The sequence below is a fragment of the Falco biarmicus genome, chromosome 2, assembly GCF_023638135.1.
Source record: "Falco biarmicus isolate bFalBia1 chromosome 2, bFalBia1.pri, whole genome shotgun sequence".
Lineage (NCBI taxonomy): Eukaryota > Metazoa > Chordata > Aves > Falconiformes > Falconidae > Falco > Falco biarmicus.
Genome location: NC_079289.1, coordinates 32,634,056 through 32,658,724, shown reverse-complemented (window position 1 = coordinate 32,658,724; position 24,669 = coordinate 32,634,056). Strand labels below are relative to the sequence as shown.

The 24,669-nt window shown below is 41.9% G+C and overlaps 2 protein-coding genes across 8 annotated transcripts in view; one reads left to right on the top strand and one right to left on the bottom strand.

Moving 5' to 3' along the window:
* The window catches only part of TSC22D1 (TSC22 domain family member 1), a 95,797-nt gene extending 74,234 nt beyond the window's left edge, over nucleotides 1-21,563 (bottom strand). For 6 of the 7 annotated variants that reach the window (XR_008820059.1, XR_008820062.1, XR_008820060.1 and 3 more), the window contains exon 1: nucleotides 17,595-20,446. Coding sequence is in view for 1 of the 7 variants with exons in the window: in XM_056327592.1 (XP_056183567.1) it covers nucleotides 17,595-20,416 (2,822 nt within the window). In the remaining 6 variants the exon portion in view is untranslated. Of the gene's footprint in view, nucleotides 1-17,594; nucleotides 20,450-21,094 lie in introns of those variants that run through there. The other variant, XM_056327592.1, reaches the window with a different exon arrangement.
* A 42-nt stretch (nucleotides 21,564-21,605) lies between these two features.
* LOC130144230 (uncharacterized) lies at nucleotides 21,606-23,094 on the top strand. Its single transcript, XM_056327601.1, has 2 exons — nucleotides 21,606-22,778; nucleotides 22,948-23,094. The coding sequence occupies exon 1, from the start codon at nucleotides 21,606-21,608 to the stop codon at nucleotides 22,539-22,541; it is 936 nt and encodes a 311-aa protein (XP_056183576.1). The 3' UTR covers nucleotides 22,542-22,778; nucleotides 22,948-23,094.
* The last annotated feature ends 1,575 nt before the right edge of the window (nucleotides 23,095-24,669 follow it).

Genomic DNA, 24,669 nt, shown 5'->3' with positions numbered 1-24,669 from the left:
ACACATAAGTAGTTCATACATGTGGTTGCATCGCCCTCCCCAATCTTTAGCACGCAGTTTATCTTCCAAAAATGTAAGATGCTCATGTTTGTCCCTCTTCCAGTAGAAGTGAGCAATATGTGGCACACAGTAAGCACTAACATAATAAGAATTATGGTTATTATTTCTTTATGGGTATTTTATCTAACTCCCAACAACTCTGCACACATTTTCTGAGAAGGTATTAAAAATTAACTGAACAATTAATGCATCACCTTAGTGTTCCCATAAACACTGCATTTTACAATATCACCTGGATGATAATATGATGCAAATTTCAAACACGGACTATCCAGCACAAGGAAGAAATAAATTTCCTGAACAATAGTCAAAGTGTAAATAAAACACTTGGCTAATCTTATTAGTTAGTGCAGCACTTTCCAATCTTATATTCAAGGTGCTTCATTAAGACAATGGTAAGATAGTCTAGTTGGACTTATATAACAAGACAGGTTATAGACAAAAAAATGGATTAAGTATAGAAATTCATGCAAAGACACCAACACTAAGCAAAACCACATTTGCTAACTGGTCTTACACATTAGTTAAGCGCCATGAAATGACTTGAAGTATATGACATTGGGTTTTGAATTTTGTATTTTAAGCCAAGCGTAGTAATTCCCTCCAATACTACCTGATGCTGCAGCCAACAGGGAACACTTGATAGTTTGTATTGGATATCTAGAAAATGTTACAGTAATTTATTGGCTTTAGTAACTGCTATTAATTTTAAAAAGTACGTTTTGACAAACTTTTTACATTCAAAACAAGATCAACGGGCTTCCTGCATTCCTAAATTTATTAATCATTTTACGGCTAACTTGCAACATAATTGCATTATTTGTGTATAATCCACATCAGACTCTAGTTTAAAATCTAATCAAACATCCTCTTCAAACATCAAGCACAACCCCTGAAAAGTCTGCAGACTCCTCCAGCTTCTGAAGTAGGATTCCTGGAACAGGTGCTGTAGTTTAAATACAACACTAATATTTAGCTGATAGCCACATCATGAGGAGCAAAACAGGCAGACACAATACCTGGGGCTTGTCTTAACCCAGGCTTTGGCTTAAGTCCTTCCCACAACGGTACTCTTTTAGGGATCATATTCAGGTCTTGTCCAAGCACAAACTCATTAGACAAAACACTTGTTTCCACAGACTGGACAAGATATACACATTCTACACAGTATTCTGCTGTTGGATGGATTAAAACAGAAACACAACTTAATGAAAAGACAACTATTTTCAATATATTACAAATTAGACGTTCTAAATAAAGTCAGGAAAAAAAAACCCTAAGTAGATTATTTGTCTCCTTCAGGGTTTAGTGACCTCTGTCATGCTTGCTGATCTGCAGAACATCTTCTATGCCAGCAACTCTAGAAATCTGGAAGTCCTGAAAAATGTGCTCCAGAATTTATTAGTAGCATAAAGCCAAAATCCTCCTCAACATTACTTAAAGCATTTGAAAAAGCAGCACTGTGATGAGGGAATGTTTTGAAAAAATTATGCCAGATCTCAAGAGTCCTGGTAACATCCTTTAAGATTACTATTAGCACCCTGATTGCAAATGTGACCACACAGACATGAATCAAGACAAACTGTCTTGTTCTTTTTTTACTGTGAAGACAGTTCAGAGCAACTCTGGCAACAGCATTTACCTGACAGAATTGGAAGGGGAAGCACAGGAAGCATTTCCCATCTTTGTGGGAGAGTCCTTTGCTGGCAGCAGTAAAATTGAGAACCTGGCAAATTTTAAATGCTTGCTACTTGCCTATTTATTCATTAGCAACAGCTAATGGAGTTATCCACAGACACTAAGAGGGGTTATCTCAACAGAAGGCATCTTTCCTCCCCTTTGTCAGAATGTAACTACCAAGGATGACACTGGGAAGAGCAGGGAAGGAGGCTGCTTAAAGCCATCCCTCCTCCAGTACCTGGAGCATCCTGCAAAAGGACAAACAACATACTTCAATGCCATCTCATAGCCACTGAACATATGTTTATAAAGTACAACTAGCCTAGAAAGGCCTACAGTGTATCCCAACATAGAACCAAGCATTTGAAAAATATGCAAGCAGGGAAAACAAGAAAAAAAAACTGCTGAAGCTTTTTCTTACCTCACTGGTACACTACCACTTTACTCTGTAAAACTTCAGCAGTTCTTCACAGCTAGCTACTCTCCATGCACACCTACAATCAATTTAATTACTTTGTGTTGGCAGTAAGAATTGTTGCTAATCTTGTATATCTTTACAGGATTTTAAGCTCACTCAAATATTTTGTTAGAGGCACATAATTTTAAAATTTTGGAGAATTTAAGCATCAGAAGGTGCTTTTCGAAGCTTTGTTTAACATTTAAAGCATTCTTCTTCTTCTTTTACAAGCCTCCTGGATGTTTGCCAGTGGGGCTCTAATGCCAGCACTATAGCATCCAAAACACTATTTTAAGCCATTGCTATGCTGACCAACACATTTTTCAAGCACAAGAACAGCTTCCCAAAAAATATCGACTGTGGGCAAGTGTTTTTGTTGTTCATGAAATTGTAAATATCTTGCTTCAGCCTACAGGTCTTCTTAATTTCTGACCCATGCTTTGATAAGAGTAGGGCAGTCATTACGCCTTTCCCTACTTTAAAGGTGCAACAACCTCTGAACTATTGCGACTCTCCTCAGTAACACGTCATTGCATCCCACCTAGCTTTTAGCAGCCATGGGATCAGTTGTGATCATTCACATTTCTATGAACACTCAAGGGTATCTATGGCCACCTTCTGTACCTGTTTTTCCATTTGACTCAATCAGTTTCCTCTCCTGCCCTCACACTTCACCACTATTTTCAATAAAGTTTAAATAAACTACAACTTAAAATTCTTTTTATTTCTAGTTTGGAATAAGAAGGTACAGAGCAGTATCCTGTCTTCAATAGTTGCCAGCACCAAGTTATCATGAAAAATCACTGAAAAAGGTGAAAGTAGCAGCTACAATAGATACATCTCAAAGATGTACTTGCTTCCCCTGAATTAGCTAAAAGTAGTCCTAGGAGCTGAAGCCAAAAGTCATTTAATTGCCATGTACTATTATAATTCTGTACCATTTCCTATATAAACACCAGGAAAATGTACACACACATTATATACACATGTACATTTTTTCTCCTTAAAGTGCTGCTAATTCCTAGGCCTCTACAGGATCTTGTGGCAATGAGCTCCACAGACAAAATATTTCTTAAAATTGGCCAAGGCAATTTTACCCATGTTCTCTTGTTCCCAGATTATTTGAGGGCATACAAGGTCCACATCTTGTTCTGAAGTAGTTCTCATTTATAATTTAAAGTACAAAAAAGTGGCTATGTTATCATAGCTTTAGGCTCCTTATGAGTCATTGTCTCCATCAGAAGTGTGATGTAGGTTTACCATTGAGCCTTAGAGATTTGCTTCTCTCTTTAGGTATTACTTTGTCATTACATTCTGAATTCCTTCTAATCCCCTGTAGATGATCTTTAGTCATTAAAAAAAAAATACACCACCACAACTGAATTTCAAGATGTTGTAGGACAGGCTCCGAGGACACAGCAGGCCTTAACTCATTAGCTTTTTGTCCTCAAAGGCTCAAGTTAAAAGTACTCACACAATTTACACGATGGACATCCTGGGTTTTCTATCTGTCCGCACCAAAGCCAAATGACCATTTTGGCACATTTGGCAACAGATTTGCAACTCAAACATACTAATTCACCACAGTAATAGTGGGTAAGAGTGGAAAACCCTTAGGAAGGCAAGAATGATCATCAGATAAGACACTCTACTTTGAGAATGTATCCACGAAGAGAAAAGGAAAGCCACTGACCGCAACACCAGCTCCACTCTCTGCTGGCATCAAACATCGGAAGCAAGAAACCTAACCTACAAGGACAATACAAACAGCTTGCGGTTGAAGTAAGAGTGACTCTCTAGGGAACAAAGAAGGGAAAATAACACAAACTGAGGTCTTCGCACAGTCTGACGAGGAATTAACAGCCCACAAACTTATCATTAGTTACATTGCTCATGCCATCCTTTTTCTTACCCCCTTTCATTGCCTCTGTTGTAAAGACTCACCAAAAGACAGCCTCATTTTCCTGAATCAAAGCATTTACCATTCATCGAGAGTTCTGAAGCAAACAGCAAATGCTGAACCAAACTGGATAAATGGAAAAAGCACAGGACACAGTACTGAAGCAGACCTGTAAGACACCATTCCAGGCTTAAAACCAGGACGCATCAGTTCACGCAGCATGACTTAGGTCTTGCAAGTGTTACATTTTGCCAACATTACCAGGAAAGGAACAGAACAAAGTTTTGAAGCCTCTACTTGGGTACATAAGCAGAGCAACACAGTGAAGCTACAATACAAACAGTGCACAACAAGAAAAGCAAATACACTAGGAATTCTTAAAATGCAATTTGCATCACATAAAATATGCCAATCTGGTAAATCTACAATTAACTTTAACCAAGTGCTTCTATTATGTAATAATTCTGGAAGGTATTGGCCTCAATAGTTAAGTATCAATCAAAAACCAGTCACTTCCAAGGATATACAGCAACCCCACAACACTCAATCATACTAGCCTGACTACAAAATCCACTCTAGCTGGCCAAAAGCTTCTCCACTGGTCATTTCTTCCTATGGCACTGGACCTCTGGCCATAAGCCATCAAGAGGGAGTAGAGAGAAATTACACTTAAGGTAAGAGAAGCACACATGTTTCTAGATACCTTTCAAGTACAAGGCTAAATGTTCAGAATCTCCATTGCAAACTGCTCCAAAATGCAAAGCTCAATTCAGGATTTTCAAGTTTTCCACATCAGAGCTCTATTTACCTTCCTTCACCAGCAGTTCTTTCTTCTATTATTTTTATCAATTCCCCGATTAGATGAATTAACACAAGTATGTCCTTCAGGAAGATCAAGCTGCCAAGTCAACAGCTGCCATCCTGACATTTTGAGGTGTTTATTGCCATGTTTCAAACACTTTTTATTTCCTTTGCAGAAAAAACAGAACCAAAGAGTCTTCATTGTCACGTTTCACGTCTACAATCTTAAGTCAACCCACTAACACCAATATACTTGAGAGATAAAAAATGCCTACTTCATCAGAAAAAAAATGCAAATCTCAGATACTGCATTTCAAACCATTTCTTACCATTTTAAGGTTACAAACTTTCTTTACCACTTAAGAACAATCTCACAGAAACTAGTCACATTCACTGACAGACACTATAATTAGTGTTCAGACATGGCTGGATCTTCCTTCATAAAGGAAAAAAGCCTCCTTTTCCTGTCAATTGTATTTGGTACATTTCTTTTGTGGTCACTTTAGGCAGATTGGTCTACCCAAGGTACATACTTCTTTTAACTCTTATTTCTGAAGCAAAATGCAGATCTTTCCAGCAACCTCACGATTTCTGAAAGGGCTTCATTTCTAAATCTTGTCTCTTCATTAGAAGCAGACAACATAAATCAGTGGCTGAAAAAATGCAACTGATGAGCAAAAATTAAAACGTTCAGTGTTCACCCATCATGTTCAAAGTATTTTGCACAGGGAAAAAGAATTTTTACTTCATTATAAATGTATACCTTAGAGCATATATTTAGTATACAAAATACTACAGAAGATAATCTTTTAATATATTTTTTTCATATTATAGTTACATTAAGAATGGCATCCAAGAAAGTTGACGTTTTTAATAGAAAAGGCATTGTTTATTTACAGAAGCTCTACATATACATATCACAATTTACTACAGAAAACAAAAACTTTGACTCCAACATTTCTGAACACAGACCTCACAGTGCCAAGTTGCCTATGCCAAATTGTGCAAAGCTACACGGCAGTATTATTTGATGAATGCAATATGTGTGACTGTTCTAGTGATCACAGTAACAAAAGCGTGGGAAGATTTGTCTGCATACACAGAGGCTACAGACATAATCCAGAAGATATCAACTTTCCTCTTAAGTCACAGACAGCAGGTCTAGTGCCTATCAAAGTACTTCTGTTCCAGAGTTATCTGACAGCAACTTTGAGAAAGTAATTCGAAAGAGTACCTGTAAATCCACTGAATTATAGTATTTCTAAAGCCAAAATAGAAGACATACAGAAAAGAAGGGTGTTTGTGATTTTGGATAACTGCAGGGATCTTACACAGGTATGACTTGATCCTCCATCTAACATATGTTAACTCTATCATTTAACAAAAAGATATCCCAGTGTTTTGGGTTTGGTTATTTTTTTGTTCTTGCAACATACAAATAAAAAATTTTATATATTTATAAAGCGTACGTGTTCCTGTAACATTAAGAATTGATTAGTCTACCTTGTTTGGAGGTTGAAGTAGGAAGGAACTCTTAAAAATAAATCTTAAAAAAACAAGCTTAATACTTTTTAATTGGAGAGATGTTGGGGGGGGGGGGGGCTGCATGGCTTTCTTAAACACTTTTTAGATCAGTAAGTATCAAGACAACCCTCTATTTGAAAATACCTACGAAAACTTCACACAAGTTCAACATATTTTACAGAATTCTTTGAAAGACTGTTGGTGATACTTTCAGAGAAAACACTTTCATCCAGTAACTAAAAAAGTCTGTTCTAAATATTTTAAGTATTTGGACAGTAAATATATACATTAAAGAGCCCCAGAGACTGGGCTTTGATGGTCAAGGCAAATGGAAAAAGTGAAGGTAACTACTGCTAGTCACAACTGTCTGCTATATGTTAAACATTTATTTCTCTCCTTTCACAGATCAAGTACTCTCTAGAAGCTGAAAACGTCTTCATGCAAATCATCATCTTGCATTTACCTGTTAATTTCCAATGAAGTAAAAAGACTGCTCAATTACTTCACCATGCTCCAGCATAAGCAAGCAGCACTAAGAATCTATACATCCCAAGAGCTGAGTCAGTGAAGCCTTACAGAAGGGGCTAACCCATGCTTTCACGACAAAATGGTGACTCAGTTTTCAATGCAACCGTATTCCACAGATTGTGTACTTCATTAGCAACAGGTTACACCTCTACAGGAATATACAGATTACCAACCTGCTTTGCTGCTCTGTTTTTTCATAAACCATTAAAAACATTTAAGATTTTGCCTGCTTTAAAGTATCACTGTCTTAAAATCAATTCAGAAAGTATATAGACATCAGACAGCAAGTCCTTTAGGACCACCTCTTCTGTTCTTTGTTATAAAGCAACTAGCAAGGTGGAGCCCCAGTTCACAACTAGGCCTTTTAGCCACTATCCTATAAATAAGAGCAGCCTGTATTGCCAACAACTGCATATACTTGGCTCTAACACACACATGCCTGATACCATTTCAAAAATTAAAATCCCTTTCCCGACCAGAAAAAGAAAGAAGACGACCATAACTACCATCATAAATATTTCATACTTTCTTCCTCACTCCCCTGTCTCCAATCAAAAACGTGCTCAGGTACCCCTCTCTTTCATAAGTAATTACAAAATTGGAAAGTGTCTCACAAACTCTGAAAGAAAAAAACCACAGAAGCACATACAGATCCTGCACCAGTCCCTAAGCAGTTATGAGTAACTTGCCATTTCACTCAATTTAGGATATTAGGCCTACTAAAGAAACCCTTGGCAGTGCAATATGCTGATCCATTCTTAACATAATAACCTCATTCAATATATTAAAGAGGTACATTTATACCTTTAATTCATTTGAGTGCTACAGTAAATTATTTAACAAGTACTTTAAAAAAAATGTAGTCATTAACTCATGGTTCCTTTTATTTTCACTTAGTCTTTTAAGAATGCAAGAAATTAAATTGTAAAGAACATCAACTGCTCGTTCTCTCACCAGCAGGTTTGTTTAGGGTTGCTTGGGTTTGTTGTTGTTTTTTAAAAAAGAAGGATTAAGCTTTATATGTTCTCATATACATGTATACAGATACACAACGTTCAAAATTTTAGACCAAAGAATCTCCAAAAAAATTAATCAAGAGATTTAGTAGACATTTCTAGTCAAGGCCAGGTCAAGATTATCACTAAACAGCTTATAACATAAACAAACCATAATACTGAATATAAAATAATTTTTTCCACAAAATCCTTCCTTGCCAGATTTCAGAGATGCTCAGAGTTTGAGAATCCTGAACACTGAAGGACAATGACAATTAACACCATGCACAAATTTACACACACGACAATCATGAGACATCCTGAACTGTTCTGCTTCCCTTTACATGTCTTTCTTTCTATAGGGCAAACATTGCTGCATGAACCCTCGTGAAATCCCAGGGGAAGCTAAAGCATTCCACTTCTGTTAGGCTCACCCTGGAAGAATTAAAACACTATTTACAGTCCACAGACAGACTTCCTCAGAGAAATACAGCATCTCTTCACATGGTACACAAAACACATTATGATACCTTGACACATACATCCAGTAAAATTACCAAGCTGAAAACGCTCCAGGAAATCTAGAGGAGTTGGTTTTGGTGGGTTTGTTTTGGTTTTTACTATGCTTATCCCAACTCAGTGGCCATATATGTCAAACAATTCACTCACTATTCAGATTCTACCTGAGTAGCTTTTGCTTGCTCTTCTTTAAGAAGAGAAATTTTTCATGATTGCAGCCACAATATAAGTGAAAGCAATCACACATGAGTTACTTTTAATCACAGTCTTCCTTACTAGCTCTAACAGCACTAAATAGATAGAAACACAAATTTAGTATAGTTACGTTTCAGATTCCTTCAATTTCTACAGCTTCTTATATATAAGTTATGACTGCCAGTCATCTCTTTCATCTGTATACAACTGTGACAGAGTTGGATGAAATGAAGGTCAGAGGAAGCTTAAAAGGCATTTAAGTTTTCTCTCGTCTTGACATGGATTTCATCCCTCTACATTCCACAGGGAGTTCAAAGTTGCTGGAAATTTGTTAAAAAAACATTAAAAGTTATTTCTATACCATGCATTTGTTTACAACAATTTAAAACCAAGCACAAGCAACTCACAACAGACACTAAATTCAGAAACCTAACATTTTATGCAATTAAAAGGACTAGGTATGTAAGCACCAAAGAAGATTAACACTTGATTACCAATAACTAGGACTGTAATTGACCCATGAGACAATGGATTACAAATAAAAGATCAACAATGTTTGCAAAAAAATGATGTCACTTATATTTGATGTGCACCTTCTGATCTTACAGGAGTGAGCCAAGTGTAACACTGAGGATACAGAAATAAGCATACACTAATAGCACTGCATGCCGAAATTACCTTATCTGTGTAACTTGTCTTTACGAACTATACTGCAACACAGTAGTAAAAAAAGCTATTATTAAATGCATTAAGACACCAAAAGTATTGTTGAATGTGTATCCACATATTCAGCAGCTTTGAATACTGTCCCTAATACTTAGCACAGTACTTCAATACTGTCACTCAGGTAACTGCTAGATAAGTTCACATCTTGATTACACACAAAGACATCACAGCTCTAATAAGTTCCTGGTGGATATCCATGCTAATTAAAACAACCTAATAAAAGCCACCAACCCAACAGACATACAAACAGGAGGTTGGATAAGTACTTAAAATCACATGCAAGCTCAAACAATTTGCCTGGCCAAGTGGTTTAGCACACAAGCAGGAGTTTATAGAACACTCTACAACCAACTTCCATTTGCTATCAAATCTATACCTTACTAGAAATTCTGTCTACATTTTTTTTTAACAGCCTGTGGGCCCACCCATATCTTTCTGTTAAGTCTAAACTTATGGAATACCACCTTCTGCCTGTTTTAGCAATTTATAAAATCATAATCCTCCACTATACTCAAAAGAATGGGTTGTTTAAAAGTAGACGAACAGATGATCAAGATACCCCTTAAGTTTTATTAAAATACAAAGCATGGTTTTCTGAAAGTTTCCTTGAGAAAAAAACCATCAGTGGTACTTGCATTTGTTGCTCTTCAAGGATTATAGTCAGCTTCAAAAATTAGTTAAATTTCTAGTCAATAATAAACAAAACTTCAAACTGCTTTACTTCCTACTCTGCTCTTCTAATATACTTTGAAAATCCGGTACTCGTTCCAGATCATTATCTACAACCCTCAGCAAGGAAGGCTAATTATAAAGGGTAGTTTGCTTAGGTAGACATTCTCTGCTGAACAAAGAAGTTACTTTGTTCTGGACCATCACTAGCCCTGCACTGCAAGAAGAAACATAAATTGGGACAAGAACTTCAAGCCTGAATGCCTACAATACTTAAACATATGTCCTGATTGTCAAAGGTACTCAATATATGAAACTTCACCAACACTAAGCACCTCAAAAACAGTACAATAAACTCTTAAAGCATGAACATTTAAAAAACACATTACAACACGGATTTGCTTAAGCGCCCAAATTTATCTAACTAGGTGCATGTGAATTTTACACAGAGCACAGTGGTGAAAGCTTGACTTCATATATGTAGCACATATGGAGCAACACTTTGAAACACTCCTATGCTTATATAGCCCAGTTTAAATGTTTTTTAATAACTGAATTCATAAAAAAAGGTTAAAACAACTTAGAAGAAGTCAAGACCCACATGTGTAATTCAGACTGTGGAGTAGAAAAAAAATTCAGGCATCACTTCCGCTGTACAAAACAAAGCTAAAATAATTTAAAGAAAGTAAGAACAAATAAATTGCTTGCTCAAAGAAAATGGCAAACAAGTTTGTTTCAGTAATTTGAGAAAATCACAGTAAAGTGTTCAAGATTTTACTTTGCAAGTGTAAAAAAATTCATATAATTGAAAAAGTTCAATTAGTAAAGCATAATGCTGTTTCTGAACTATGATGAGTATCTCTGCATGGCACCAAAGCCAAAAGTCGTCATTTAGTAGGTGCTAGCAAGTCATTTAGTCCGTAAGATAACCAACCATGATAAAATACCTAAACTATCACAGGCAATACTCTGACATTTGCATGTATGGGATCATTACAGTCCCTGCCTGCCAAACATTTATAATCTCTAAATCCCTCTCTGAGGCAAGTCTGTCCAGTGTCAGTGGAAGATGGAGACTTCTACATGTAACTGCAACCACAAACCAAATCCTGCCTTCAAACACTGTTAATGTGTAACAGGTGTTTGGAAGGCTGGCACAAAATGAGCTGATAAGGGTTTCCACACCACAAGTGACCGTAGCGCCATCACTATCTTAGTAACCAAAATCCAAAAGCAAACCAAGAGTTAAAAGATTTGCAAGACATTAAAGCAGAAGGATGATCAGGTGCTCCAATTTGATACCATAATTAAGCTGCACTTCCATCATGCAATTTGTAACTCTGTGAATGCTTTAGAACAGGCTAAAATAAAGTGGTATCTCCAGTCATTCAAGAGCTCTTTCTATCTTACCTTTAGGCTATGGTTTCCTGTACAATCACATTGAGAATAAACTAGTTCCTTGTTTATGGTGATCATTACCATTAAATAATTTACTGAATAATCTTACCCTTAGTCCCTACTTAGTATGCTGTTAAAGCATGCTTTTGCTTAACAATATTGCCTTTGGTGGCCTAAATGCACTAAATTAAAGTTATAGGCTCACTTTAAAAAAAAAGTTTTCAGTTATTTGTTAAAAGTGTAATACCTATTACACACAGCACACTTTAGTCTCATAAATTAATCAAGAACAGAAACGAATATGTGCATTCAATCAATGAAAACAAAAGACAATATTCTTTTCTTTTTTTTTTTTAACATTTCACCTACACCAAACTGCAAACCCAGATCACAAAGTATTCCCAAAAAGGTCATACTAAGAATACACTTGCTATTATTACACTGATACTCAGATGTGCATAGTTTCTTCTAGAAGACTACAGCAATACTACTGTTTACAACTTGACCTACCCCCTAAGCTCTTAAGAGACAGGTCTGAAAAGGCTTATTTATTTCATTACGCTCTGTAAAGTGAACGGCATTATAATAGGGGATTTTTGTAGCATAGGTGTGCTACCCATTTGCTTTTTTACTTACGCTTAAGCAAGATACATGAATATTTTGGGGGTGGTTTTTGGTTTTGGGGTGGGGGGTGATGTATTTATTTCCCCCTCCCATCCTCTTAACTTTGCTAGTTTACCACAGTTACAGTCATTACTATGTTGTAACATTATCTAGAACATAGTAATTTGTAAAGGCTGAAACATTTCACTACCAATACACAGCCTGATGAAGGGATAATTCTAATTTCCAGATTAGCCTGTAACATAAAGAATGCAAAACCTGAGACAGTAACATAGATTGCTTTTCAACATTAAATATTTTAAAACCTTTTGTTTCTTTTTGTACACACATACATACATGATTTAGTCTGCTTATCCACTGACAATTTCCAAAGACCAGCCAAAACTGTAGTGCTAAGGAACATTTTCTGGAAATCACTTTATCAGTTGGAGAGATACTTTTCTCAGTATCTCCAACAATCTGCCTTAAGTGCTAAATTACTGCTTTTACAACCCCCTGATATCTGTTGGTTCTTCCTGTCTTTAAAGACAATGCAATACCAAGCCTGCAGCAGTCCTTAGTTCAAAGCATATCATGGCATGCAGAAAACACATCTATAAAAAGAGATGAGAAAAAAGGTCCATCCAAACAGGTATTGCCACCTACAGCTGGCCAGCAGACATACAAGGCGCAGACTGAACTCCTCATTGTTCTTTACTCAGAGCAGAGAACTAACAAAGTCAATTCAGCCAACTGTAGGTATTTTATTTCATCAGATGAAATGAGAAGCTGGACTTGTCAGCACGACACAACAGCAACCACATTTTCTTCACCAAAGCACTCTCTTTTTACTCATGTGACTTACCACTACCGAGGGTAACTATTTTTTCAAGTTACATAAATAGCCAAATTAAAGATATGAAGAGAATTTTCTAACAGTCAATTGCCCAGAACTCAATTTATGCAGTTTTCACATTGGTGGCAAGACTCTGCAGCAAGTTTTAAATCTGAAAGATGGAAAACACCACCACTTCCCCCAGGATGCAGCTAAAAAAACCCACTACCATGAATCTATGCTAAGCCACCATAAATCCTTCATTGTGAAATATCTTCTAGAAGTATCTTCTCCCTTTTTCATCAAATACAGAAGCAAAATTTCCAGCAAGTAAGAAAGCCCATATACACTCTAGAACAGCTTACAAAATAATTATGCAAAATAGTTACTGCATCAAAAATAACATTTAATTGAAACTTCCAGTTGTACTTTATTACGTTCATTCTCTACTGCCTAACATCTTCAATAAGTATTCAATTACTTCTGTAAAAATCTCATTTGTACCTGATCAACCTTCCTAACTACATACATGATTAAAATTCATCCGATTTTCTGACTGTACACTTGCTTTACAAGCTAGTGCTAGTCACTACTATCAGAGATTCTCAAAGGCTGTTTACAAGTCTTTTCAGTGCTCACATTCAGCGTTAATCTTACAGTCTCTCCACAGACTTAATAACAAGTCAAAACATACATCCTAAACAAAAAAATATTTCCTCCAACATTTGTCTACCTCTGTCCAGGTGTAAAGGGATCTTTTAATAAAAATTTATCTTCAAAAAGAAAACTATGAGGTTGTCAGATAATAAAGAATAATTCAAATCTCTATGTCAGTTTTATGTGTTTATCATCACAATTTCCTCCTTTCTCTTTTGCTTCACTGTTTGGATGAAATGCACATACAGGTGAAAAAAACTTGCATCAGACTAAATAGAATAAAAGCAACTCTACAGGAAATGCTGTCAAAGATCGGAGACAGTTATTAGTTCTCTTTCATTCTCAAAATCTGCTTTTGAGTAATTGTGAACAATGTTTCAGATTAAGTTATTTTTAAATTCACTTACAACAGCCCTTATAAATACTGTAAAATACATTGACTTTAAGTGTTCGCTTTACAGGTAGTTTAAGAATTATACAAGTCTGTACAAAATCTTATTGCAAGCATCTGCAGCATAATAAGGCATTGTCTAGGAAGATGTAAAACGGATTTTGCAACAGTAAGTACAAATACACAAAAGAATTCACCACAATACAAATATGTATTTTTCCATACTTAAGTTTCAAAAGCATAAAAATAAAAGAAATCCTCTTCTATGGTTCTAGGGATGAAATACTAAGCTCAAAAGACCATGTCTAAAATTGACAGGATTTAATAACCAAACTGAATAAATCAAGATAACTGCTGCAAATCCAAGAAACTATATGAGAATCATGCACTGAAACAAGTCCACACCATGACTCAACCCAAGAAAAAAAGATACTTAACATACAAAAAACTTGCCAGCATTTTTAGTACATTGAAATATTAGAAGAGATAATGAATCTACCGACATACAAACCTCTACGGCATACCCAACAGGCTGAAGAAAGACTAGTCAGAAAAACTAGACGTGGGTTTGGTTGTTGGGGGTTTTTTTTGTTGTCATTGTTTTGGATTTTTTTAAAACACAAACTGTAATGGTATTATTTGAATCCTCTCCTTAATAAACTAAGTTTGCAAATTAATTTTCCATACAACATTCTGCCAAGCAGTTCATTTTTAATATCTCTTATTTCAAGTCAAAGTGAAGGGTTTGTTTTTTGGGTTTTTTTTTCAAAAAATCATTCATACTGGGGATATAAAGGCTACAGTTTTCAAAGCAGATACACCGACACACTCTACACTGCCTATATTTAAAAGGCAATGCCCTGATAAAGGGCATAGAAAGAGCTGCAAATGGTATTGTAAAAACTGAACAGGCCTAAAGACTTAAAGATACTGGCATGTCTTTAAATGCAATTATATACAGGTTTAACGGAAGCTGGGAGTTAATCTAAACAAGGTATTACATGGGTCAGATGTTTTTTCAAAGGCACACTAAATGGAATTTTACAGCTTCTTCGCTGGCCCAATTATGTCATCACTTACTCCTTTCTCCTACCTTTTCCCTTGCCAGGTTTAGAATCACTTGGGACGTATTGATACAAATCTGCAGCAGTATATGTACGCATAAGAGAGAGAAATAGGGATTTTATACACACATATTTACAGCATACCTCCTTCTTAAATGCTTATGTACTGTTACAATACACTACCTTTTACCTCAGTAAAGGGGGGAATAATCTAACAAGCAGGCAAAAAATTCTCTCTAGCTAGAGACATCCGATGGGCAGAGAAGTGAGGAAGCAAGCGGAGTAACAGCATTATCTTGCACTGCCTTTATTAAGTGATGAGGTCTAAGCTCTGGACCAAAAGAGATTCCAGTCAAGATGACAATACAAATAATACCTTGCCCTGAGATCCCCTGGAAGCTGAAACAGAAGCCATCTCAAAAAGTTTTTAATGCTACAGGCAGCTGTATGGGGACAAGTACTGCTGTAAATTATCTAACTGTACACAAAAGTGACCTGACCACTACTGCCATGCAAAACAAAAAGCAATTATTTTTGGTCTCCATTTAAGAGAGTCATATCCTGCTCTGTGTAAAGAATCTAAATGACTTTCCAACTGCAGCTAAACAAAAGTGTAGCCTACCTGGAGATGACAGACTGAACAAAGACACAACGTGCATGGGAGAAGAAAGGATATGATCTTTGGCTAGCCAAATAACAGAGGAAGAAGGTATTTCTGGCTATTGTTACCTTCAGGGAATTAAATATTCTGGAAAAGCTACCAATCATGACGAACAGCTAACATATGCTCTTAAAATCAGGGTAAAGTCACATGCTAGATGTCATTTTCCAAAACACTGAGTATCAATGAGTTTATGATTCTCTTACTCAGCTAGGATCCCTGAAAGCTTAGGGGGCTTTTTTTAGATGATGGGGAAAAAAACCCAAAACAAACAAAAAAACCCGAACATAAAAAAAAGCAACACACACCACCAAACACAAACAGGACCCATGAAGAGGATTAGTGTCCTGGTTTAGAAAGATCGAAGGAAGGAGGACCAGAAAACATTTCTGAGAAAATTGACTGCTAGTAGCATAATGGTGACACTGTGGGCTTTAACACTTTAATCTGTCTTCTACCACCTTCACGTACAAAAAACATAATCACAACGAAACAGTGTTGGAACTTGTCTTCTAGGACTCCTGGAAGACAAGCTGCTACTCATTATAGCGCTCTGGCATCTTAGAAAGATGTGATGAAAGCCACTAAGGCAGTCAACACCTCATGATCAACATAATCAGAGGCTGCTGATAGAGTAGTATTTTCAATATTGAAGAGACTCTAGCCTCTCCCAGCAACACAATTTTTTTTTTTTTTTTCCAGTTTGGCCACTGATACTACTCCTGATTTGAGTTATGGCACCAAGAAGATATTTAAGAAGGACTTCACCTCCCATTGCTATGGCATTTTCCTCCACCTTGTAAGTGTTCAGTGCTTTATTCTGTCTCCTCACTTGAGTCTGTTTTTCTTTTCTAGTGTTCTTTTCTGTCCTCTCCCACATTCTCAAGGCAGGTTATTTAAAGGTACTTCTCCCATTAATGTCAGCTTCTTATTAGACAAGAAGTTTTTTGGGAGAACCACCACAGTCTTCCTGTCCATTTGTAAACATGTATCACAAGAGGTCCTCAATACAGTGAGGAATTTCCTCACAGAATTAGTATCAAACAACTGCACTTTGAAACTGCTGTTCGGATTGCTTCAGCCTGCACATGCAAGGGCCTTTCACAACTGACACAGCTTTTCTGCACTCACCGTCAAAGAAATGAGACTATTCACATGCTCTTACTATTAAGACCAGCCAGTGGTCATTTATATGAAAAGGTGAAGGTGGAAGAACATGTGCGGTTTCTTATTCTGACTGCATAGAATCAGTGCACCAGATTCAAAGGCTCACCACCCCTCCACAGGCCTGCACGGCTCTCACAATGGATTAATGCTTTGAAGTAAAACCACCAAGACCAAAAGTGCCCCAAGTTCAATTTAAAGAGCCACAACAGTGTTGCTGAACCTCCCTTTTCCCACCATACTCATTTGCCTAAAGCGCCTCTTGGCTATCAAAGAGAAGGCTTCTACATACACCACAGACTTGCAACCAGTCCAAAGTGAGTAAAGTCAATCCTCAAAAAAGAGAAGCTGAGGCAGGATGAAGTCTAGGCTCGTGGGAAAAAAATAATCTACCTAGGAATAAATATTCATTATTTCAATATAATAAATAAGCTAAACTACAATCACCACTAGCATACCCACATTCCACAGTATCCTTTTGTCTTCCTCTATACAATGGGAATATACACACTGTCACAGATTGTTAAACGCAATTTACCCATGCAGCAGTTTCAGAGCATAATCAATACAACCCACCCACCATCCCAAGAGAAAAATAAGTATTTTCATGTAATACCTACATGTGCCGGGACCTGAGAAACAATGTTTCTGATTAGACAAAAACATCACACCACTTCCATTCACAGAATGGCTGTAACAAGACCTGCAAGTTAGTGTAAATCACACTGTATCAGTCTACCCCTTAATAAGGTTACAGGCAGTCTTACCTCTCATCCTCACCATCTACAAGAGGTGTTGTCAACGGCAGCACCTTCAGCGGAAAGAGGGAAGCAGAGGATGGCATATTGCTGCTACCGCCATCTGAAACAGCTGATGCTCCAACACCACTCTCGCCACTGGCAGCTTGAGGTAAACCCACCAGGGAAGGTTCCGTAGGGCGTCTGCCATCTTCAACTTGGCTTACAATTGACTGAGCTAGTGATTGTGTGGGGAACTGGGTAGAGCTTAGCGGTATCTGCTGTGGCACACTCTGTGCCACTGGCATACCTATACTTGTTGATATCAAGGGAGGCTGACTAACACTTTGAGCCAAATTCCCATTCTGCACAGCCGAAGCTTGTGCTATATTCTGTGGCTGTCCCAAACCTATAGAAGCAGAAGGTATGCCAGGGGGCACAGCTGAACCAGCTTGACTTGGTGCAGGAACAGAAGGTATAGGGCTAACCGCAGGCAGCTGCTGGCCAGTCATCCCTTGGACTACAGATTCCACTCCTTGTGCCTGTGGCTGTACAGGTAACAAGGTGTTTTGCTGAGCAATGACCATTTGCTGAGCAAGGCCTGAAGCACCAGCCTGTACTCCCTGCTGCATTATTCCTGTCTGCACAGGCTGCACTACTTGTGAAGATGGAGGAGCAGCCGTTGACGGCATAACTGGAGGTGGAATTTGGTTTGCAGCAGACGGTGGCTGCACCACAGCAGCTACGCTTCCTTGCTGCCCAACATTCAGCATTTGACCACTGGTACCTACACCTGGTATTGCTGCCGGAGCATGTGCAACAGGCTGGGCTGGGGCAGTGGCTGGATGTGCTTGTACTGAAGGCTGCATGCCCTGTGCCTGGGCAACGGGAACCGGCTGCCCTGCTCCTACTCCAGTAGAACCAGGCTGCATGGCAGGGGCTGGAGGCTGAAGGATCTGCTGATGTTGAATGTAGTCTGGCATAGCCCCCGCAACAGAGTTTTGGTTCACCGGCTTAACATGACCTGCAGCCATCTGCGTAGGAACTGTCTGTTGCTGCTGCTGTTGCTGTTGTCCATACTGCAACTGCTGTTGCTGCACAACTGGCAAAGTCTGCACAGGCTGCGCCGGCTGAGAATATGGTAGCGGCTGTTGAGCCATACTTTGAATGGCAGGTTGCTGGTGGCCCAGAGATGGGGATACACCTAGTATATTAACTGGGGCTGGCTGAACCCCAGTAACAGTGGTTAGACTGGCCTGTGCAGAAGGTTGGACCCCTGGCTTCTGCTGTGGATAGTTTACTTCTTGAGAATGCAGCTGGACTTGTGCAAGCTGTGATTGAGAAACACTCTGTGGTATACTAGATGCTGGAATTGCTGGAGGAGCAGCGCTGCTAAAATCCATCTGCTGCGGACCCACACCTTGAAACGCTTGCTGCTGTACCACAGTAGGTGCTCCCATTTCTCCACTTCCCACACTTTCTGTATAGTGACTCAGTGTGCTTACATTGCTGCTAACAGAACTCCCACTGGTGCTCTCCCTTTCAGAAGTCACTTCAAGCGGGTTTTGTTTTATCGTCTCTACTGCTTTGTTTACTGCTACTCCTTCTGAAACTGCAACAGTGTTTTCTTTATCATAGAATTCAGTGCATGTCCATCTACCTTTTTTGAAAGGTTCAGAACTAGAATCTAATTTTACAACCCTAAACCTTGATGTGCCAGATGCAGGCGGCTGCTGGCTTGATCCCACTGCCATTCCTGCAGTTGGATTAGTAACATTGTTAATGACACTAGAGGAAGCACTCGTACCATTGCCAACACCACTCAAGATATTCACATTAACACTGCTGCTAGTTCCAGACAAAGCATTTACATTACCAGTACTTGTGATGTTGCTTAAATTTATAGTACCAAGCACACTGCTTGCCACACTAGAACTACCACCACCCATATTATTTAAGGTACTAGTTCCAGTAGCAGGACTTACACCTAAATTGCCAGGAGTACTTGTAGTGCGGATATTAGAGACGACAGATGCCGGGGAACCAGTGGATGATGCAGCAGAAACTGGTGCAGTTGATATAACATTGTCAGAGCTTCCAGTTGTTGACAGTTTTCTAAATGATGGACTGGGTGGTGGTCCTCCAGAAACTGGGGCACTGCCCACCCCAGGATGTGATGGATGATGGTGTCCATGGTGGTGGTGGTGAAGATGGTGGTGGTGGTGAACATGATGGGGGTGAACACTTCCATTGATCACAACACTCTGCTGTGGGTGATGAGGCAGAGGAGCATGCTGCTGAGGAAGATGAGGCTGGTTTGGAGAAACAGCCCCAGGAGTCTCTGCCTCTTGGAAGTTATTTAAAGTCTCTTCAGAGGAGCTCCTCTCGGGTTCTCCCAAGTCAGTGGCCCTAGATAAAGAAACATCCAAGATTTCTGAAGACGACAGGTCTTCAGTGTGGGACTCGTCCAGGTCATCGTAGCTTTCTGTATCCTCAGCTATGCTGTTATTAGAGCTCATACTCGCTGATATTTGAGCAGGGGTCACACTGGTAATTTGGAAGCCACTTTTCTTTTTCATTTGAGCTCCACTCTGTGCAAGAGGCTGCGGCTGGAGCTGAGACTGTGAGAGGAGGTTCAGGCTTTGTGGAGGAGGGGGTGTCGGCTGTGGACCCACTGATGAAGATGCTGCAGGAGATGGAGGCGGCGGCTGGACCAGCAAAGGCGGCTGATAATCCTCGGCAGAGAGGGCAGCGCTCCCAACGCCGGTACCTGGTGCAGTGGGAGCAGTAACGCAGCTGCTGCCGCTGCTACTGCTGCTGCCCCTTCTAGGAAACATTGCCGGGTGCGCCATCTTCCTAGCACTAATGTCTGCGGCTGAGTCAGGCTGGTGCATTGTATCGGGTGTATTTTAAGAGTGCAATCCCCCGGTATGGAGAGAGACAGACAGACACACATACACACAGTTAGCTTTGCGCTCACGGCAGGGCAGAGGCACCAGGCACAGCCACCCACCCCACCCCCCGGCTCCCGCAGAGCACGGGCTGAGGCGCCTCAGCACCGCCGCTAACCACCCCCCTCCCCTCCTCCTCCCCTCCGAGACAGGGAGGGGGCGAGGACCGGTCCTCCGCCGCCTCGAGATTAGCGCCTCTGAATGTGACACTTTCAACCCTCCGCCATTCACTTTCTTCCTCCCTCTCCCCCCCCCCGCCTTTTGCTTTCCACGACCACCCCCCTCCCCGGCCGCCCCCCCGCCTGCGCCTCTCCCGGGGGGCGAGCAGCGGGCGGAGGAAATGCCCGCAGGAGCCGGCCGGCCCCGGGGGCGAGCCCCTTCCTCCCCGCGGCTCGCCCGGCCGCCGCGGCTCGCCGGCAGCCGGCACAGCCCGCCCACCCCACGGCGGCCGCCGCCGGGCCGCCGCCTCCCCGGCGGGGCGAGAGCAGCCGGCGGGCCCTCGGGGCAGCCCGGCGAGGCAGACGGCGCCCCTCGCCATCACCGCTGTAGTAGTAATAGTAGGAGAACGCAGATACGTACAGGACTGGCGCACGGGAGGGCGGCAGCGGCAGGCTGAGCCGGGCAGGGACATCCCCTTCAGTGGCAGCCATGGAGCTGAATCATTTTGGGTATTAGAGAGACGGAATAAGGAGGGAAGAAAAGCAGCAGCCCGACAAGAGAGTCCATGAAAAGGAGGGAGGGAGGAAGGGGGAGCCAGCCAGGCAGCCTCTCTCTCCTCCCTCTGTGTCTGGCTGTCTCTGGAGGAGGCTCCGCTCCGCACGCTCTTCCTTCCCCCTCCGCCTCCTCCCCCTTTATAACAGGCGGCACCCGCTCTTCCTCCGCAGAACCGCGCCTGGGACCGGTCCTCCTCCCGCGTGCGTCTGCCCCGTCCTTTCTTCCCTCCGGCTCTCTCCCGCCTGCCCCGCCGCTGCGGGTCTCTCCCCCTCCCGGCCCCGTCTCCTCACGGAGCGCTGGAGGAGGGCGCTGCGCGGAGCTGCAGGGGGGAGGGGAAAGCTCGCCAAAGGGGAGGGCAGGCGAGAGACAACGTAAGATGGCCGCCGCGCATGCGCGCCCCGCTGGCAGACATAAAGCCCGTCTGGCCGAGGCCGACGGAAATAGGCTCGGTTCGCGTGGCGGAAATTGCCGAGCGGCGCCGAGCCCGGGGAGGGGGAAGGGCGGGGTGTCCCCGCGTGGCGGCGCTCCTAGCTGGGGAGGGGGCGCCGGGCGGGGGCAAGGCTGCGGCTATGGCGGGCGGCCCCCCCCCACGTGCCCACTCTCTTCTTCGGGCCCGCAGCATGACTGTGCCTCACATGACCCGCCGCCGCCTCCCTCCCCCTCTCCTCAGCTCCGCTGCAGATTTATTCAAGTTATTCATCACCTTCTCCTTCCTCCCCTCCCTCGGTCCAGAATATTCCTGCCCATTCCTTCCTTCCCTCCGCCCGGGGAAAGCGGAGCCGCCTCACCCGGGGGCCGCCTTCCCCTTTGTATGTACCTCCGGCGGCTTGCCCCCGACCCCTCCCCGCGGCGGGGGTCGCCGCGGGTGGCTCCCCTCACGCCCCGAAATGGCCGCCGCCCAGCACCCCCCAGGCGCTCTTCCCCGCTCAGCCGGCCGGGCGGGAAGGCCCCCGGGGCGGTGTCACCGGGCGGTGACGGGAGGCCGCGGGTGCTGCCACCGCGGCGCGGGCCGCCGGCAGGGCGGGAGGTGCGAGCCCGCTGCGGGCGCGCACTGAGGCGGCGAGACGGTGCCGGGGAGGCGGGGCTGTGGCGGGGCTGTGGCGGGCGGGGGACGCCGCCGGCGCCCGAGGGGAGCGACGCCCGCAGGCGGCCGGGTCAGGTGAAATCGTTCATCTGCATCCACAGGCGGCGTGTGCGTGTGTGTGGATGCGCGTTGTGTGGATGCGCGTGTGAAGGAGTTTCTGATGAGAGGTCGAGAGGAAACGCGCTGCTCCAAAACCGGTGCCGTTCACAAGCATTTCGAAGTGACTGAAGGGAGCTGCGGTGAAACCCACCACCCTGCCCTCGCTGCTGGCGGCAGGCCGCCCGGGCCTCCTCAGCGCCAGGCAGCAGCGCCTGTCGCGGCAGGGCTGCTCCGGCTCTCCCCAGTCCCACAGTTGGCTTCTCATCGTGGAGCAACGACCGTCTGACCCCTGAAGACGCTAGATGCGTGCGTGTCTGCCAGGAGATGCCCCGTCCCTGTGGCTGTTAGACTGCAGGTACACAGCAGGTAGGCAGGCATCTCATGGCCGCACAAGCCCGACAGATTGGCACTGCCGGTATTGCTCCCCCTTTCCCATCAGCAGGATCCTTTCCAGGAGTGCTTTCAGAGCGCCGTAAGTTGGGCCTCCCGCTTTCCTACAGAGAGTGGGACAGGTTCGCACCCTCTCCTCCCGCAGCCTGGCATGCACCGGCGCCTGGAGAGCTGCTCGCACTCCCACCTCCTGGCAGCACGCCTGTGACTCCGAACCCAGGTGTCCCTGAGCTTCTGGAGTTGTCCGAAATCACTGCTTTGAAGTTGGTCCAGTTTGCATGGAATAATATAATGTTCGCAGGACTTGACTGGCATGGGCTAATTCTGTAATCTGACTGTGAAGCCCGCTGGACAAGACAGTCAACAGGGCATGGGGGGAAAAACAGGGCTTGGTGTTTGCTGCAGTGAATATTTAAACATACCACAAAGAGTAGTAGAGCTTTAACGAGAGGAGAGTTGTGAGAGTCCAAGGTAGTATATCATATAGCTGAGTCATTAGAGAGTTCTTGTGGGAGATGTAAATGTTAGCTCCTTCAGGCAGAGAGGAGATTTGAGTCTCCCATGTTCACTGTGTGGCGTTTAATCACTAAGGTACTAGAAAAGCTTGGGTTTCTGGCTCCATTTTGTGAAAAGAGTGAGGATTTAAGGTCACACAGAAGGAGGAGCTTTTGCTGCCTGTTCCTGAATTTCAGCCTTCCATCTTGCCTGTCCCTGTTGACCTAGCTTACCTAATTCTCACTCAATGTGGGGACCAGTGTGGCTTTGAGAAAACCCTGCCTTTTGTAGCCTAATTCCTTTTATGCCTGGAATGCAGACATTCAGCTCGTCTCTCCAGGTACCTGAAAGGTAGACTTGCAACCCTTGCTCCTTCCATGGCTCTCGGACACTATATACAGACGCTATAAAACTATTGTCATGTAATTAAATAGGATTCTGCCTTTTCTAAGAGCAAGACAGTATTATTTTTTAAAACTGATAATCAGCTAGAACACCTTGAAGACCACAATACTACCTGAACACGTGTTCCCTGTGGGAAGGAGCCTTTCTGCAACCCTCACAGATTTCAGGAAAGCATCACAAAGGTGCCCACAATCTGTCTACATCTTGGTGCAGCACTGAGACCTTGTATGTCTTCAATGAGATACTCACATGTGTAAACATTTTAGAGATGAGAGCCCGAGGTTGCAATCCAACTTCCATTATAAATTCCTGTTCTGTCTGCTTATAACTTTCCCAGACAATTTCCTTGAGGAATTAAGTCTTCTATGATTAGTTGCAGCTCGAAGATGATTTTTTGAATGTTTGAACAAAGTCCAACTACTTTTAAACCACATAGGCTATGAATACAGATGACTCTGTTTCTAACCTTAACAATTTGTGCAAAAGTAATTCAAAAAGGACTGGGCTCTGAAGTTTGTATGCAGCTAATAGACATCAACAAGCCTGAAAAAGATTTAGAACAATAGTTTTGTCACTGGTTAAATGCTTGCTTTTACCCACACTAACTTATATTAATTTTGAATAGTTGGTAGTCTTTTGGACTATAAACTTCTGAGTACAGCATGTGAAATGGTTCTTTAAGTTGGGTCTGTATAGTTCTCTTCTTATACAAGAGAAACTGAAGAAAAAATGAAATTTAGATAAGTGTTAACTTATCCGCATAACATGGTCACTGGTCAGTTAACAATCCAAATGATTGTCTAGGCTAGACAAAGCACATCTGAAATGGCATGTTTGAAATTATTTTTTTAATGCTCTTTGTAAATACGAACATTTTTGTGTTACACATTTTTTCTTTGCTTATCTGTTTTCATCAAGTATATGCTTACACTTCTCTTTCATTTTTTGCAAGCCTTAGTCTAAGCAC

Bases quoted from the DNA above. Each gene is read 5' to 3' on its own strand.
- LOC130144230 (XM_056327601.1), top strand. From the start codon at position 21,606: ATGGCCGCCGCGCATGCGCGCCCCGCTGGCAGACATAAAGCCCGTCTG.